Genomic DNA, 18592 nt, shown 5'->3' with positions numbered 1-18592 from the left:
TAGGCCTCCTGCTCAGGGCAGGGCTCCCCGGGCTCTCCCTAGGCCTCTTCTCTTAGTATGTGCTCTGCCTGGAGTTCTCCTTGAAGAACTTTACGTTTGTCCCTGTTGAGCTCCAACTCACTAGATTCAATCCTTCATGCCAGGCTGGAGGCTGGGGTCTCCCACCCACTGTGTAACTGCCTTGCTTTACTTCATATACTTATGTGAGCAAACCCCTGGAGAAGGCTGTCCCTCACCATGGAGAGAAAAAGAAGCTCACAGCAAAAAGACTGAAAAATACAAGAATGGTGAGAGAGCAGAGTCTACATGATGGGCCTCCAGCCAGATGGGCCCGGATTTAAGACGGCTGGTTTTCAACTGTGAGAAGTTGAGGAGGGTGTTTTGTTTGAGAAGCATCCTGACAAACCAAAGTAAGGTGCTCAGGATAATGAAGAGAGCAAAGAAGACATCATGAAAGCACCAAGCAGAGCAACCAGCTTCACTGTCTAACCTCAGTCATCTGGAGCACAGAAGCTGTGTTACCCAGAGGAAGGGCTGATAAAGAAAGTGAAAATCCAGTCACATGGGAAGTAATTACAGGAACCAGGGAGGCCTTATCTTAGGGAAGTCACCACTTAGGGGACTCAATTGCCATCTTCAGATACTGAAGGGCTGCTATGTAAAAGACATAAGCCCAAGAAGCAGAATTTTAGGGAGGCAAATTTAACCCAATTTACATAACACTTGCTAACATTTATTAAGCAGTTAAACCAGGGACTGTTCTGAACTTTTTTTTTTTTTTTGAGACAGAGTCTTGCTCTGTCACCAGGATGGAGTATAGTGGTGTGATCTCAGCTCACTGCAGCCTCTGCCTCCCGGGTTCAAGCGATTCTCCTGCCTCAGCCTCCTGAATAGCTGGGACTACAGGTGTGTGCCACCACATCCCTCTAATATTTGTATTTTTAGTAGAGATGGGTTTTCAACATGTTGGCCAGGATGGTCTCGATCCCTTGACCTTGTGATCCTCCTGCCTCGGCCTCCCAAAGTGCTGGGATTACAGGCGTGAGCCACTGTGCCCAGCCTGAACATTTTACATGTACTGCAGATGGTCCCTGACTTTTTCGACTTCACAACCGTAGGAAAGCCATAGGAATGCAACACACTCCTTGACTTACAATGAAGCTACATCTGGATAAAGCCGTCCTCAGTTAAAAACACCATGTTTTGACTTAGGATGGGTTTATCTGGAAATAATCCCATCCTAAGTCAAGGAGCATCTGTACTGCGGTCCTGGCCAACATGGGAGAATCCTGAAACAGAAAGGTCAGGGGACTTGCCCAGGAAAGTCACCTACTTAGGGCGGAGTCAGGGTTTGAACCCGGCCACCTGGCCCCTGAGTTCACACTCAGCCTCAAGGCTCTTCTGCCTCTTCAGTAATTTAACATTTCCCGGGGCAAGCTGGTTCCCTTAGAAGTAACTGGGCTCCCACTCATGGGTATCTCGCTCCAACAGGAGGCCGTGGCCCTGCAGTGGAGACCTGCAGAAGGTACTGCTGAATAAGAAGGATCTGGGGTGTCGAACCACATGGCCTCTGGGATCCCTTCCAGCTCTGACATTCTACTAGTCTATTTTAGAAAGTTCTGCCATCAGGTTATTAACAAAACCTAAGAATTGGCTCCCACTCCAAAGTGTAATTCTGCCTCCTCTGACTCATACAGCTGGAAATACTTGGAGAGGGTTCACAGATGGTGGCGGCGGCCCAGTGGCTTTTGCAGGAGAGATCCAGACTGCACGGGCCTCAGCAAGCTCTGGGCCTCGGCTCACGTCTCTCACCTCTGCTGCCAACAGGGAATGACATGCTGTCTAATGGGCAGGAGGCTCCCGGTCCCTGGGGTGCTGCGGACTGACTACAGGTGAGAAAGCAGGTGTACAGATGAAGAGACAGAATGAACAGTGCTTCCCAGCACCCGCAGGAAATAATAAAATATTCGTATGGCACATTATGGAAGGTTCTTGGCCAAAGGCAAATAGCTTTAGGGCTTAAGAGTTAGGCTACCCCAATCCCTACCTAGAAGCTCCCAGGATGCTATCATCTCATACCTATAAGCCATTCAAGGCCACAGCTAGAATCTCTGGGATACAGAATAATTAGGACGAGAAAATAAAGTAGTATTTCCACTTAGTAAGCACCTCCAGCCGACAAGGGACAGGACAGAGGGAAGAGCCCGTGAATGGTGAATGGCTCCATCCCTCCCGCTGAACAGCACAATCCAAGAAGCAAGAGTGAGGCCTCTCACCTGAGAAGAACCACGCTGTCGGACATGAAGGCTCCAACAGTGACATCTGAAAATGAGAAGTTTACAGCATTCAGAAACTTGCTGAAGCCCCTACCCAGCCACCCCCTGGAAAGGCACCCTACAAGGATGGAGGCCCAGCCTGGAGGCCAGAGAGCCCTCTGACGGCCGCTGTCTGGGCTACACAATGATCTAGTAAGAATGGAGGCCACCCTCTCCGACGTGGCAGCCAACTACACAGGCTACTGAGGCCTTGAAATGTGGCTGGTCTCAGTTGAGAGGTGCTCTAAGTGTAAAATACACTCCGCTTTTCAAAGACCTAGTACAGAGAACCATTAGCTACCTCACTAATAACTTTCACATTGGTTTTATGTTGAAATGATATGTTGGCTATATTGGGCTAAAAACATTATTAAAATTCTTTTTTTTTTATCTTTTTATGTAATTACTGGAATATTTTAGATTACACATATGGTTTTTACTTCTTTCGACATCAGTGAATTAGAGAAAGACATACCTAGAATTCAGTGACTCTTGGAAAATGCTCTAGGCTCTGAAGTACATGGAATCAACACCCTCCACCCCTGATTCTCTGTGACCTGAGTATCTCATGGTATGTCTGTAAAATGAAGCTAATTATCCCCAGGACCTTCTTCAAAAGCTGACAATATTTCATTACATTTAAATCAGAAAATATTTATTAGTCATTATGTAATATTCATTAAGTACTCACTAGATTTATAGTAAATATTTAAGAAATACATGAAATTAGATATTTAAGTCAGAAAATTCATAAAAATACTTGGTAAGCTATAAACCAAGACCCTGGCTTAACTGGCAATGTTTATTCCTAAATAACTTTAATTTAGGAAGTACTTATTCTTCCAGTGGTTCTATGCCTTTCTCCCCAACAACCCAACCTGGCAATATAAACCCCTGGCCCTGGGTTCCCACTACTGTTTCACAGAACCAGGCATCTGAGTCCAAGAGGGTCTCAATCTGTGTACATCACAAATGCACTGAGCATCTATATGATGCCCTCATTAAGGAAAAACAAAAGGCAAATCCACGAATTATAGTGTTTCTGCAATTTCTCCACCTGGGTGTATTTATTAATTTTGTTTTTCAGTAGTCTTTTTAAATTAGCCGTATGTTTGAAAATAAAAGAACTTGATAAATTTGTCAATTTCCTTATGAAAAACACAAGATGAGAAATTCCGATGTGTTGTGAACGGTGAACACCTTGCTCACCTCACATTTACAGAAAAGCCGCGGAACCCCTGGGAAGCCTGGGTCCCTGTGCCCTGAAGGCTCTGGGCAGTCCCTCACATCGAGTCTCAGCATCCTTGTCTACAACGTGGGGAAAACACCCTATCCTACTTACCTGCTGGGGTCCCTGTGAGATGCACACTGCATATGGAAGCATTTTGTACATATTAAATGCTAAACCCATATAAGATACTATTTGGGGGTGGCCACAAATTGCCCAGAACAAGAACTGCTTTCTCAAAGTTAAAAAGACCCACAAGGATCTATCTTGGGACAAAAGCTTCAACACTGACTTCTTTCTATTCCCACTCTTCCTCCTGGCTCTGTACTCTTGAGGAATGTCCAGAACTTCTATCTATACAAAAATACACAAATGTGGTGTCCTCATATAAGACTGCATTCGTTTTCTTAAATTTTAGTGGAAAGAAATGTTTCGCAAAAGAAAGATGAGTACAAAATTCAGGGAAATATTTCCTGAATTCCATGACCATTCTGAATTTTTCCAAATTCTTACTGTTGTTTCCTCACCTTACCCCACTTCATCTTGAAACACCTGAAGAACCACTACTCCACCACCCAGGCAATTTGACCGAAGCCAGGTATCACTTGGGGTTGGGTTTGAAATCATGTCCAGTTAGCCACAACCACCACAGGTATTAATTCACCCTAAAGCCAAGCCAGCCAGCTTCGGATGGTAAAGGTCTACTGTGTCCACGCACAAGAGGACATGGTTTTCTTTTTACTCCGAATCTTCCTCAATAATTTTTTTCAAGAGCAGGGGCAAGAGACATGGCTGGGGGGTGCTGCTCCTTTTCCCTCCAAGAGTAAGAAGCCTTTGAATACGGTTAAGCACAAAGGAAAACAGGAGGTTTCACTACTCATAATTTTAGATGTGGCCAGTGCTTTTTTTCTTCAATGGAATTACTGCCACAGAAACCACTATAAAAATCCACCCTCCTGGTGCTAAGCCCTACAGAGTAGATCATTTTAAAACCCCAAAATAAATGTCAACATTATTTTCACCTTAAAATTGAACACCAGGCAAAACACCCTATTCTATTGTGTGAACTGTCCTAATCCTAAATGGATGTGATGATTGCTAACCAGACTGAAAATTATTCTACTTCATGCATTTATCTTCGTTTATCTCACGTGCCCTTAAAGAAAAACAGCTTACCAGGATAGCCGTTTCCATCCATATCAATCCCTCCCGATATGGACTGGCCAAACATCCGGAGCACTGGATTTATCTTCCGCCCAGACAGTTTCTGAAACAGATAATAGGGAAATGGAGTCACAGGAAAGGTCCACAGTCACAAATAAGAACTGTGACTGCTTTATTCCAGCTTCCCTAGGATACTTGGTCCTAAAGTTGTTGAAAGAAAAAAAAAGGAATCCTAATGGGATCGGCAAGTCTTTAGCAGGCAGTTGAAGACCACCTACTCCTTTTTTACAACTTGCCTTGGCCAAATGTCATCATTTAAAAATTTGTCTAAGTTCTGTGCTAATGAAAAAATCCACCTAGACTACCGTGATAATGTTTTGACATGTTGAAGTTCAACATGGATAAAGTTTAACTTCCATTCCTAATGGAGGTTCTGTTTGTTTTTACACAGGTGTCGCTAGCTGAATTTCTAAGAACATATTTACCTTCTATCTTTCTTCCCAAATATGTACTAAATATTTAACACCCCACTCCTAAGAGGCACACATTACAGAGTCTTTCCCTAGACAGACAGGTAATTAACATGTCTAACTGGAAAAGATGACCATGTGGAAACTTCCTCTCCAACCAGCCAACCAGATCTATAGATTCTGGAGCTTTACAAACAGGAGGGAACAGTTTTACCTGGCAAATCTAGAACTCCATGGTCCTGAACCTTCTTCAACTGTAGGAAATCTTAAAAACTCAGCTGAAGATGCCCTCCCCTCTAAAAGACAGCCCCCTCAACTAACCAGAGTTTACAACTTTACTATGAGACACACTCATATCTATGCTTACTTTATATGTTTTTTAAAAATGAAACTTTCTTTTTTTTTTTCTAAGAGATGGAGTCCTACTCTGTTGCCCAGCCTAGAATGCAATGGCACAATCATAGCCCACTCCTGGGCTTAAGTGATCCTCCCTCCTCAGCTTCCAAGTAGCCGGGACTGCAGGCATGCTCCAATATACCCAGCTCTTTCATATTTTGTCAGACGGGATCTCGCCACGTTGCCCAGGCTGGTCTCAAACTCCAAGCCTCAAATGATGTTCCTGCCTCAGCCTCCCAGGGAACTGAGATTTCAGCCACCATTCCTGGCTGTGCTCACTTTTTACTCATCATTGAGTTCATCGCACATCCACACAGGCAGCACTGATTCAACAATATTTGTGGTACAAACAGCCTTTGTCGCACACTGAAGCTGTGCATGAACATTCGTGTGGCGCAGTTCCTCACAAAGATACTGAACTTCCTGAATCAGAAAAGTCCCATCTCCTAGGGTCTGACCTACTCCTTCTGCCTCTATCTGCACAATCTCCTCGGGGAGGCTCACCTCCTGATGCCCTCGCTGTGAAGGATAAGAGAAATTCTTAGCTTTCAAAGCACAACAGAACCAGGTTCCCAGGTACCTAGGGGCTCGCTTTGACTTTCTTTCCTTACCCTTCTCTTTACTGAGTCATCCTGCAGAGAAGTCAGGAAGGCAGCGAGTGGGGAGTTTCCACAGGATCTGCAGATGGAGGTACCAGGGATGCCCCCTGACCCCAGCTGCTGATAACTGCAAATAACCCTCCTAGAAGCGATCAGAGAGGGCTGCCTGCCATCCTCAGTTAAGCCATCCAACAGGAAATGTGCAGGCATCAAAGTACAAATAAGAACACTGCAGGAAACACTACAGAAATGTTTCACGCTAACACGCAGAGCCCTACATCCCACAAGGCTCTGTCTAAACAAACATGTATGTGTGTCTGCACATTTCTTAAAAGCCATGTTTTGAAGCAGACCCTCTCGGCTCTGAAGTCCAAGAACTCTAGCAGCAGCTTGCCCTGGGTCTACATTTCTAAGGTGTATGCTGTGGCTGGGACGAGGGGGAGAGTGAAGGGGTGGTCCGTCTGGGGGTGGTGAGGCAGGCTTTGGTTATTCCACCGACATCTGCAGGCCATTATGCTATAAAGCCAAGAAGATAAGTCTGCCCAGTGCTAATAACCCTAAATGAAAACCAGGAGCCCTGGAAACCTCCACTTGACCAGGTTTCTATGCCGTGTCCCTTACAGCAAGAGAAGGATCACAGGGGCTACCACATGTCCGGAGGGCTCTCAAATTAGGAAAGGCACACGAGGATCTAAAAATCAACACACTCCTTGGTAAACTCAAGAGAGAGGTAAAGAGCAATGTGGAAGACGTGTAGGCCCCAATCTCACAATTTACCCAGCAGAAATAATACCGATCTGGGCCAAAGCAAAGCAATTCCACTGCCCAGAGTTGCTTCTGATCCCTTCCTCTAGCTCCCCCACATGATGCCTGCTCTGGCCAGGACCTGGGCCTGCAAGAATCTGCCATTAAAGGCTTGTTTTTCCATTTAAATCACTGCCCTTATATACATATTTGCAGCTTGGAAAAGTATAATCATGGTTGCTTCTTTCTTTTTTTTTCCTTACGGGCCCAAAAGCACTTCTCTTTGTCAAAGCGAAGGAGCCAGCCTGCATGCTGACAAAGGCAGGCTGGTCCAGCTGCTATCCCTGCTTCCTACTAAAGACGCTCCATGCTGACCACAAGAGTTATACTGTGGTTCTCTGCAGGGATTCCACCCAGCAACCAAACAAAACACTGGAGGGCCCTGAAGGAGGGGAAGCCAGGGTCTCCCACAGGCTGCCCCTCTGTGTGATTGGCTTCTGAGGTCCAGGAAAACAAGCTTCCCGGAGGATGCATGGAGGGTGACCTTGACCACCGCCCGAGCACGGGGCTCCTTGGATGACTTTCAGCTTGTCACACTGGGAAGAGCATCCCTGACTCAGCCTAGGGCAGTTCTCAGATGTGGCCCCCGAACTTTGCCCAAACCCCTTTCTCCTTCCTTGTGGGCTAAATCGCCAAAGAGTGTATGAACCCCACCGTTATGTCTTCCTAATGAAAAGGGGATGGTGTGGATAGGTAAATGCCCCTCAGACTGTGTATGCCTCACGGCAAAATCGTTTCCACATTGGTAACCTTCCCTCCTGAGCTTCTGAGTGCTCCTTTTTGCAATGTGGAGTTGAGGATGGTGGTTACAGTCAAAGTCACGGGCATCAGACTGGCAAAGATGCTGTGGCCATGCTGCCACTTGTGACCTGGGGCAAGTTAAATAACCTCCTTGGGCCGTAGTCACCTCATAGGTAAATGGTGGATAATAAACGGACCCATCTCATGGCTGCTGTGAGGGTTAACGACAAAGAAAGGGCAGAGCACTCACCCACAAAACAGTCCCTCCTCTTCCCAAAGCCCTGTCTCCTGCAGGTGAAGCACTGAGCTCAGCAGGAGGCTGGCAGAGAGGGGATCTGAAGCAGGAATGACAACAAACCAACCCGCCACCCTTAATTAGCTTATCTCTATCTGCTGCAAGGACAATTATTCATGTAGAAGTTGTACGTACATTTACATGCTGCCTCTTAAAATTAAAATGTAAATACATACATACGAGTAGGAAGTAGTTAGGACGTAATACGTGTTCAATAAATAAATATCTGTTGCTGGAAATTTCTCAGGGTGTGTCCCCTTCTGTCTCTGACCCACTGGGAGTAAGACCTGACCCAGTGCCATGCCACACGCAGACATCCTCAAATATCCTGACAATGCTTCTGCTGAGAGCATGACTTCCTTTTTTCCCATGGGCTGGGCTTGACACCATCAGCAAGATTGAACACCAAGCTGATACGGCAAAAAACAGAACTCACCACTTCCATGTTCCCAAGCCTGGGTGCAAGGGCAGAGTCCTAACCGGCTCCTGGTTTTAAGGCCAGTTGGGACAGCAGCCTGTGATCAGTTTCAGGTCTCTCTGCCATGGACCACTGTCCTTCTAGATAATATTTTAAAACATATTCCCTTGGCTTAGCATAGATGATTGACAAAGGAGTCACCAAAAAGAGAAAGCTTCCTTTCCTTTCTTAAATAAATGGCTCTAACTCTGAGTAAGAGGTGAAAATTATCTTCTTTAGGCAAAATGCATCCCTGAGCATGAGCAAACTTGGAATTCTAAGAATGTTTTTCTTAGTATTTAATAAGCAATATTAATTGTGTCTTTCACTAAAAGGTGGGAAGGTCAAGGTCAGAAAGATGTTGTTTTTCTTTGTACCTCCAGGGCATGGTGCATAATGAAGGTTCCATACATGTTTGTTGAATGAATGTATGAACAGTTGCCATATCACTCCCATGCCAATTACCATTGAGTACTGAGGGACTATCCCACCGGCATCACCATGATAGATATAGACCGCCCCTGCGAAGTCGTCCTCCTTGGGTGCGCCAATGGCCACATCTGAGGGTAGAAAAACAGCTATGGGTTAAAAAGCCACATGAATAATATAAGCAAAGCTTCCTGAATTCTGGTTATCACGTCCGAGCCCCTGCATACCAGAAAGTCTTGGTTGTGGATTATTCAAGCATTAATTTAGACACATGATCTCTTGACAGAAAAAAAATGTAGGCCTGCTGTGGTGGTTCATGCCTGTAATCCCAGCACGTTGGGAGGCCAAGGCGGGCAGATTGTCTGAGGTCAAGTGTTCAAGACCAGCCTGGCCGACATTACAAAACCCCATCTCTACTAAAAATACAAAAATTAGCTGGGCATGGTGGCACATACTTATAGTCTCAGCTACTCTGGAGACTGAGTCAAGAGAATCGCTTGAACCCAGGAGGCAGAAGTTGCAGTGAGCCGAGATTGTGCCACTGCACTCCAGCCTGGGCAACAGAGCGAGAGACTCCATCTCAAAGCAGAAAAAAAAAAAGTACAGCGAAGCCTATAGAAGCTAAGAGTTTAGTTCCAAAAAAGTTTCTACCTTCTGCTCATAAGAAAAATCACTGACCCATCCAATAAAATAAATGCAAATATAATCTACCTGCCCTAATTTCCATAAGGGAGAGTTCCATAGACAATGGTGATTGCATAACTGAGAAAGCCAACCCTACTCCCGGATAAAGGAAACCCAGAGAAGGGCATTCACTTCACACACAAGAAACATTCCTCTCACAAACTGGCAACTCCTAGAACAAAGCCTAGAGCTTCCTAACTTTTTCCCTTGCTTCTAACAAAGCCATGTGTCTGCAGAAGCGAGGCCAAAGGGGAGGAAAATGAAGCCCTCTGTGGCAGTGGCATGAGGTACTGAAGATGTCTGGATGGCTGGCCTGGGCAAGGGCTGCCCCACCTCCACCACCATATTCCCTGGAGACATGGCTGCTCCACCTCCCGACGTCTGTATGCCGTGTATGCAGCGAGGAGAAGAGGCTCAAACGAGACAGACAGAGAGGCCAAGAGGCTGTGAGGAGCACTGCTGTCCAAACAGACCTAGGTACATATGCCTCCACGCCTCCCAAGACATACACACACAGACACACACACACACACACGCGCGCGCGCGCATGTGCACACACACGCATGCACACACGCACACATGCACACACACGCATGCACACACACACAATGCATGCACACACACATGCACACACACGCACGCATGCACACACACACACGCATGCGCACACACACACACACTCTCAAAAGGCAACCCAGCTGCTGCTATAATCAGGGAGAAGATGCCTAGGTCTCTAATTCTCTCCTCACTCATTTCCCCATCAACATGGTAGAGCATCATGGAGCATCGAAGGCTCAGAGACAAGGAGAGTTGGTGGCAGGAGGAAGCTGTCCAAGCTTCTCTGCCATAAGAAGCCCCAGATGGACCAGTTCCAAGGTTTGCTTCCATGCAAACAACAAAGAACACTGAGTTGGTGAGAAGGGATTATGCAGAGGCAAAACTCCAGCGGGCTGGAAGCTCGACCCTGAGCGTCCACACAGACAGCATCTCCAAACGTGTCCTCTCTCCCCACTGCACACTGATGGGCCTTTGGAGTGGGCCCGGAGACCGGGAGCATGCCACTGGAGACCGACAGTCGGAGGGCAGGCTGCCCCTCCGAAGCCGGGCCACGTGCTGCAGCTGGAGGGCCCCGCGCACCAGGAGCACTCGCTCACCTGAGAAGCCATCATCGTCCAGATCACCCAGGCTGGCGATGCTCTCTCCAAAGTGTGCATTGTAGGCACCGTCCCCGGTCAGAGTCAGCTGCTCCTCAAGGGCTCCCTGGGAAACAGGATGGAGGAGAAGATGGAAAACAAAACAAAACAAATAGAACAAACCATAAAAACAATTAAAGAACCAGAGCTTGACGCTTCCCTGGTAGAGCACTCGTCGACAGGAAACACCTGGGCAGAATCGCAGGCACCCAAGCTTCTCCCTCCTGCTGGCAAAATGAGTCCCTTTTACCTGCTTGACAGGATGGTCTCCCATAGCCTGAGACACGTTTTCAGGGAAGGAGAATGTCATGGCGGCCAGTGACTACACCTCCCCCTTGTCCTAATGCTCTATATAAAAGCAAACCTCCCTACCCACCTGTCCCCAGTGTGCTCTCAGCTTTCCTTCGGGGATAGCATTTTCCCCAAAGTTATTCTAAAAGGGTATACATTTTTCTATTGTTTTTCTTTCCTGTGCCTTTTGGTACAAGTTTATAAAGATGTTTTATAAGGCGCATGTATAAATTATCCTGATACAGGGAGTCACGGTTCAGAAAATCCAAGCACCCAGTCTCTCTTGGCCAGGGGGTGCTGTGGTGCAGACATCACTGTGCCTATTACTCACGCATGGCTCAGGTACGAATTTCCAGAGAAAATACTAATCATCAGAGGGAGGGGGTGGATGGTGTACAAAGGCAAGAAAAGTCATCTGACTTTGGGAGAAAAAGTCATACCCAGTCTCATCCCAGATCACTGGCACGTGAATACCAGAGTGATACAATGCAGTCTGATGTCTTGAGGGATGAGACACACCTTCCCCAACGCAGAGGCACTCTGGACCCACTATGTCCACAGGCCATTTCGTGAGTGTCTGGCTTTTACCATGACCAAGTCTTCTTTTTCACTACAAACACAATTCACAACTTGAAAACAATAAAGGCATGATGATTTCTTGGGTCAATGAAACCTCCACCCCAAAACACAAATATGCATTCATTTCTTTCTCTCAGTGTGGTGGGGAAGAGAAGGGGAACACCAGCAACAGACTCCTGCTACGCACCAGGCACCATAGGGCCAGCTCCTCATTCAAATCACACGACTCTATAAGGAAAGTCTTACGATGCCTCTCACTTTCCAGATAAGGAAACTGGGCCACCAATTTCAAGCTGTTCGCCCACATCACACAGGCTAGGATGTGGCAAAACCACGATTCAAACTCAGGTCCACCTTGCTGCAAAGTCAGCATTTTTCCCTCCTCCACACTGCCTTCTGATCTTTATTCAAATGGCTAAAATTCAACAGAAATGAGAATACCCTGGTACTCAGCATAACCACACATCAAGAACGCTGGTTGGCAGGGAGGGTGTAGGTACACTGTGCCCATGGAGGTCTGGGGGAAATTCTTGTGCTTCAAGAGTCCACCTCCTAGCAGGGCGCGCTAGCTCATACCTGTAATTCCAGCACTTAGGGAGGCCAAGGTGGGCAGATCATGAGGTTGGGAGTTCAAGAGCAGCCTGACCAACATGGAGAAACCCCATCTCTCCTAAAAACACAAAATTAGCCAGGGGAGACGGTTCATGCCTGTAATCCCAGCTACTTGGGAGGCTGAGGCAGGTCGCTTGAACCTGGGAGGCAGAGGTTGGGGTGGGCTGAGAATGCACCATTGCACTCTGGCCTGGGCAACAAAAGCAAAACTCCATCTCAAAAAAAAGAAAAAAAGAGTTAAAGTGTCCACCTCCTGATTTAGACACAGTCTGCCTGTTGGACCTGACTCCCACACAATGTCTCAGTCTCCTGCAAATATAAGAGCAGGCACCATTGAATGCCCATAGCACTCATCTGTGTAATATGCCCTCCTTTCTCCCTGCACCCTGCCGTGACCTCCTGGAATGTCAGTGGGGTTGCAGGTGACACGGGTTCCTGCAACAGGTGCCAATAAGCACCTGCCCTCCCAGGTATTTTATTTTTTTTAGAATCAGAGTCACTTTCTCGCCCAGGCTGGAATGCAGTGGTGCAGTCATAGCTCACTACCGCCTCAAACTCCTGTGCTCAAGGGATCCTCTCACCTCAGCCTCCTGAATAGCTAGAACTACAGGAAGCCACCACTGTACCTTGCTTGTTGGCTTGTTGACTAATTGATTAACTGATTGACAAGCTCTCACTCTGTCACCCAGGCTGGAGTACAGTGGCATGATCACGACTCACTGCAGCCTCCACTGTCCGCACGCAAGCAATCCTCCCACCTCAGCCTCAGCTGGGACCACAGGCAAGCACCACCACACCTGGCTGATATTTTTTGTTTTTGTTTTTTATACTTTAAGTTCTGGGATACATGTGCAGTACATGCAGGTTTGTTACATAGGTATACACGTGCCATGGTGGTTTGCTGCACCCATCAACCCATCATCTACCTTAGGTATTTCTCCTAATGCTGTCCCTCCCCTAGCCCCAGTGTGTGGTGTTCCCTTCTTTGTGTCCATGTGTTCTCACTGTTTGACTCCTACTTATGAGAACATGCAGTGTTCGGTTTTCTGTTCCTATGTTAGTTTGCCAAGAATGATGGTTTCCAGCTTCATCCATGTCCCTGCAAAGGACATGAGCTCATCCTTTTTGATGGCTGTATAGTATTCTGCAGTGTATATGTGTCCCATTTTCTTTATCCAGTCTATCACTGATGGGTATTTAGGTTGGTTCCAAGACTTTGCTATTGTGAACAGTGCTGCTATAAACATACGTGTGCACGTGTCTTTACAGTAGAATGATTTATGATCCTTCGGGTATTTATCCAGTAATGGGATTGCTGGGTCAAATGGTATTTCTGGTTCTAGATCCTTTTTTGTGTGTTTTTAGTAAAGATGGGGTTTCACCATGTTGTCCAGGCTGGTTTTGAACTCCTGGCCTCAAGTGAGCCTCCTGCCTTGGCCTCTAAAAAGCCTCCCGGTTTTAGATCTGCCTTCCTGAAGAGCCTGAAAACCTCAGCGTGAAAATAAGGCTCTGACAGCCCCTGGCTCTTCTCTCCCTGCTTCCTTCCTTTCCGGCACCTGCCCAGTTAGTTACAGTGAAACCACTGTCCTCTCCTGACTGGGATACCTAGCATCTCAGATACTCTTAACAGTACACTTTGACTGACTTTTTTTATTATGGAAGTATTACATTTTCACTATTTGGGAGATGTTTAGATAAAAGAGAGCCGTTATTCACATTCCCTATGTATCTGGCTTATTTTTAAGGACTGGTTGTACATGCAGTTTTTATACTGTTTTTCAACTGATTACCTCATAAGCATTTTCCAATGTTGGATAAAAGGTTGGCAGCACCAGAGTGTTTTCAATGAACCATCTCCCTCTTATTGAATACTTGTACTTCCAGATCCTGAAAACACTGCTTTCTCACTGGTCTCCTGCCTCCACAATGCACTGCTGTCCCCCAACCCAGCCCCCACCCTCTCCCCCACACTGGCTGCAGAGGGCCACAGGCATCTTTCTGTCCATGTCACATCCCTCTCATGGTTCTGCAGAATAGGGGACATCAAGATTATTGGCCGGGCATGGTGGCTCACATCTGTAATCCTAGGGAGGCCAAGGAAGACAGATCACTTGAGCTCAGGAATTTGAGACCAGCCTGGGTGACATGGTGAAACCCCATCTCTACTAAAAACACATCAAAAATTAGCCAAGTGTGGTGACCCATGCCTGTAGTCCCAGCTACTTGGGAGGCTGAGGCAGAAGAATCGCTTGAACCTGGGAAGCAGAGGTTGCAGTGAGCCAAGAATGCACCACTGAACTCCAGCCTGGGTGATGGAGTGAAATTCTGTCTCAAAAAAAAAAAAAAGAAAGAAAAGAAAAGAAAAAAGAGACTATGGCTCCCACACAGTCCCCTGCCCCTCCATGCTGAAGTGAGTGGTGCTGCTGCCTCACACCCCAACCCACTTGCCCAGCTCCCCACTGGGAGCTCCGCCCTAGCCCACCCTGCCTGTCTGCCAACTTCCACTCCCTCTTCAAGATTCCCCAGCCATTGCGTCCTCCTCTGCTTCTCTGGGAAGATGTGCATATGCTCCTAGAGAGGTGGCATCACCTTGAGACGAAGCATGCCAGCTCTGAGCCAGCTTGCCTAGGTTCAAATCCCAGCCCCGCTTCTTAGCTGTGTGATTTGGGACACATTACCTAACCACTCTGGGCCTCAGTTTTTTCACCTGAAAAATAGGCACGCTTGGCACCATGTGGACACCGCATCAAAATCTCTCACAGAAATCAGGAAGAAGAGTCCCTGGTGCATGGAAAGCACTCAAAAGACAATTATTAAGACTCCTCCTTGGCCCATGTGTCTGCAGTTGGAACATTGTATATAACTTTCCATTAATGGACCACTGAGCTTATTCAAGACAGAAATCATATATTTTCATTTCCTCTGGGTAACGTGGCCCAGGGCCCACCCAGAGGGGTGCTCGGCCACTACTTGCTGGACAAATGTCCCTCCCCAACACCCATCCCCACATTCCCCAGCACTGTACTCACATTTCCTCTGTTGATGTAGACGGTGACCTGTCCCTCATCCCTGATCTCAGAAAACATGGGGGCCCCCACCAGCAGGTCAGAGAGGCCGTCCCCGTTCAGGTCAACTGCGCACAAGGAGGAGCCGAAGTAAGAGCCCATCTGCAACCAAGTTGAGTTGCAACAAAGCATTCAGTGTCTGCTCTCACACAAGGGGGCCCTCTTTCCTCCAGCCCATTGGCTTTAGAAACATTTGCTCCCTGACCCTTTAGAGGCTGGATGGCTGTGCTGCCCCATAAACCAGAATGCCTAGCAGAGAGTGAAATACCCAGCTTCCAGCAGCAAGGCAGGGCCCCAGGCAATGTGAGACAAAGCTAGCTGGCCTGGAGTCCCCCATTCCTGAAGTCCTGGCAAAGGGAAGATACATCGATTGATGCCCAGAGAATGAGGTACTGTTTTTAAAAATGCAAGCTAAGGTTACAAAGATATGTTACAACCATAATAAAAATGCCCCTTATATCAGACATTTGACAAGGCCAAGCAAGTAGGAATATGAAATCTCACAACACAAGAAAGGCATGAAAATAAATGTTACATGGGGAAATAAGTTATTCTCTCCCAGTCCTACGCAGAGCTAAAGGTTGGTTAGGAAGGCATGGGCTGAAGTGACAAAAAAAGGTACAACTTTTAAGACTATGTGACTGATGAGGGAACAGAGCGAGATAACATTGACTTTTAATTATGGCTTAATTAGGGGTCTCAGGATCCAGGCAGGTGATATAACAGCCATAAGAAAAGAAATTAATGTGGCAAGTGACACTTGTCTTCCACGTCTACTAACAATAGGGAGTGGTGGAGACCGTGGCAACCTGGCACCCACAGCCTGGCTAAAGGAGCAGCTTCTACCCAGATGCAGCTAGCTGCCACCAAGAGGAAGGCTGACCCAGAGAGGACCAACCTTTCCATTTTTCCAAAAGAAGCCAAACATTTAAAACTTTATTTAAAGCGCCATTGTTTTAAATGTTCGCAACTACTTCATGTGTAAAAACAATAAACAAATACTGTGGGGGCCAAACAAAAGTATCTGCAGGCTGTATTCTTTCCGAAGTCTGTCAGTTTGCAACCTCTATTTTAAAAAGTGGGGGGGCAGGCGCGGTGGCTCACGCCTATAATCCCAGCAATTTGGGAAGCCGCGGTGGGTAGATCACAAGGTCAGGAGTTCGAGACCAGCCTGGCCACAGTGAAACCCCATCTCTATTAAAAATACAAAAATTAGTGGGTGTGGTAGCAGGCACCCGTAGTCCCAGCTACCTGGCAGGCTGAGGCAGGAGAATCGCTTAAATTCGGGAGGCAGAGGTTGCAGTGAGCCGGGATCGCGCCACTGCACTCCAGCCTGAGCAACAGAGCAAGACTCATCTCAAAAAGATAATTATGAATATAAAATAAAAAGAGAGAGAGAGAGAGAGAAAGAAAAAAAGTAAATGCATTATTCTTTTAAAATAAATGTTTTCTAATAAAAGGCCCCAGCTTTATAGACATGAACAAGCCTTTTCTTTTACTGTTGGAGTTTGTTGGGCAGCTCACCCAGGGAGTTTGAGAGCGAGAGGTGGAGGACCATCTATTTCCTGCAGCTAACAGGGTCACAGGAGGGCTTTGTAGTGGCCGCTCAGAAATCCTTCCCCAGCGATATGCCAAGGCCATCTCCCTCCCCTCTGGCTACCCATTCTCGAGGGAGAAGGGAGCAGGAAAAGCTTACAGTCACAGAGGGTGGGGAGGAAAGAACCTGAGCTGCAAGTCACTGATCTGGTGGCCTTGCCAATCTCCCCATCTGAGCTTTGGTAAAAGAAATCAGTGAGATGCAAGCAAAGTCTCAAAGAGCCAAGCTGCCGACTGCGCTCACTGGCTGAGTCCCCGGGGAACTATTTGTTTCATTCCAAAGGGCTATTTAACTTGGCTTCTTCATCAATGTTAAATCAGAAATCTCTGTAGGTGAAGTTTCCTATCAAAGTTTTAAAATACAAATGTTTCACATACTCTATTAATTCAATAAAACTTCAGTATGGCAATGACATGCGTTGGGGTGAGCATCCAATGATCAGAGCTCCCTCCCCGTTAGCCTGGAAATGTGGAGATGTGTATCTGTATTAACATGTGAACTGCACACACGTTGGTGATTTCTTATGTGCACTATTTGGAGAAAGTCAGCCAATAAAAACAAGAATCAGGTTTTTGTTTTCTTGTTTCCTATGGGAAGCCAGGATACAGAACTATCTGCCAAATTCTAGCCAGGTGGAAGCAGAAGTAGACCGGTGGTTTGCTGAGTTAGAACCCTCCTGTCCACGTGTCTCTGGACACAGGGATAAAGCTAAAGGCATCACATTCGAAAGCCTGGGGTCATGTCCTTTTGTAGGAGGTAATGGAGAAGTCGGAAAGACATGAATGTCTCATTTCTTCCGGCAAGAAGCAGAATACGCTATATAAAGAAAGGTCATGGTCTATTTCAAAGGCAGGGTGATGACGGGGAAAAGCGAGCTGGAGACACTAGGAGGAAGTGAAGGTAAGAGCGCTGTGAGTGAGTGGCAGAAAGAAGGGGTGCCTATGGAATGGTGCAAAGGTTAGGGCCAGGGGAGCCCTGACGAAAAGAAAAGGTCAAACGGCTACGAAGCCAGGAGGTTGAAGACCTGGGCCCTTCTGTCCCTTCTCAGGGAACCTGATGGATCTTCGTAGGATAAGGACATCCAAGCAGACATTCAGGCTTGAACCTGTCCTTGGACTCAATGGCAAAAGTCTTTAGGAAGTTCGGACAAGTGGGTTCCCAGAAGTTAACCTCATCCTGCTTGCACTGCCAACTCTCAAATCTGCTCCCAAAACCCTGACCAACTTGAGCACAGGTAATCATCCAAACCAGGGGGTTTTCAAGAAGGAGAGAGGGAACAACTACAGACTGTAATTACTCGACGGCAACAGGCATTAACTGGGCCTGCCCGGGGCACAGGCAGCAAGGAGTAGGGCAGAGAAGAAAGAGCCGTTTTGGGAGGCGCAGCTACCAGTGAACATAAAAATACTCAGCAAACAGGGTCATGGGCACGTTTAAGCTCCACAACTCACTTTAAATAAGCCTTGGCCGGGTGCAGTGGCTCATGCCTGTAATCCCAGCACTCTGGGAGGCCAAGGTGGATGGATCCCTTGAGCCCAGGAGTCTGAGACCAGACTGGGCAACATGGTGAAACCCCTCTCTAGAAAAAAAAAAAAAATGCAAAACTCTGCTGGGCATGGTGAGCATGTCTGTGGTCCAAGTTACTTGGGAGGCTGAGGTGGGAGGATGGCTTG

The 18592-nt window shown here is 47.0% G+C and overlaps 1 protein-coding gene across 5 annotated transcripts in view; it reads right to left on the bottom strand.

The window, feature by feature from the left end:
- Positions 1 to 18592, bottom strand: part of ITGA9 (integrin subunit alpha 9) — a 366875-nt gene that overhangs the window by 288784 nt on the left and 59499 nt on the right. For all 5 annotated transcript variants that reach the window (XM_032270221.1, XM_032270232.1, XM_032270249.1 and 2 more), the window contains 5 exons: positions 15287 to 15424; positions 10737 to 10842; positions 8935 to 9029; positions 4720 to 4810; positions 2277 to 2322 (listed from right to left, as the gene is read on the bottom strand). In XM_032270221.1, coding sequence (XP_032126112.1) covers positions 2277 to 2322; positions 4720 to 4810; positions 8935 to 9029; positions 10737 to 10842; positions 15287 to 15424 — 476 coding nt within the window. The remainder of the gene's footprint in view (positions 1 to 2276; positions 2323 to 4719; positions 4811 to 8934; positions 9030 to 10736; positions 10843 to 15286; positions 15425 to 18592) is intronic.

The sequence above is a fragment of the Sapajus apella genome, unplaced genomic scaffold, assembly GCF_009761245.1.
Source record: "Sapajus apella isolate SASKATOON/1434 unplaced genomic scaffold, GSC_monkey_1.0 scaffold4, whole genome shotgun sequence".
In the NCBI taxonomy this organism is placed as follows: domain Eukaryota; kingdom Metazoa; phylum Chordata; class Mammalia; order Primates; family Cebidae; genus Sapajus; species Sapajus apella.
Note: the sequence above shows the minus strand (reverse complement) of the source record. Positions and strands in the feature narration are given on the sequence as shown.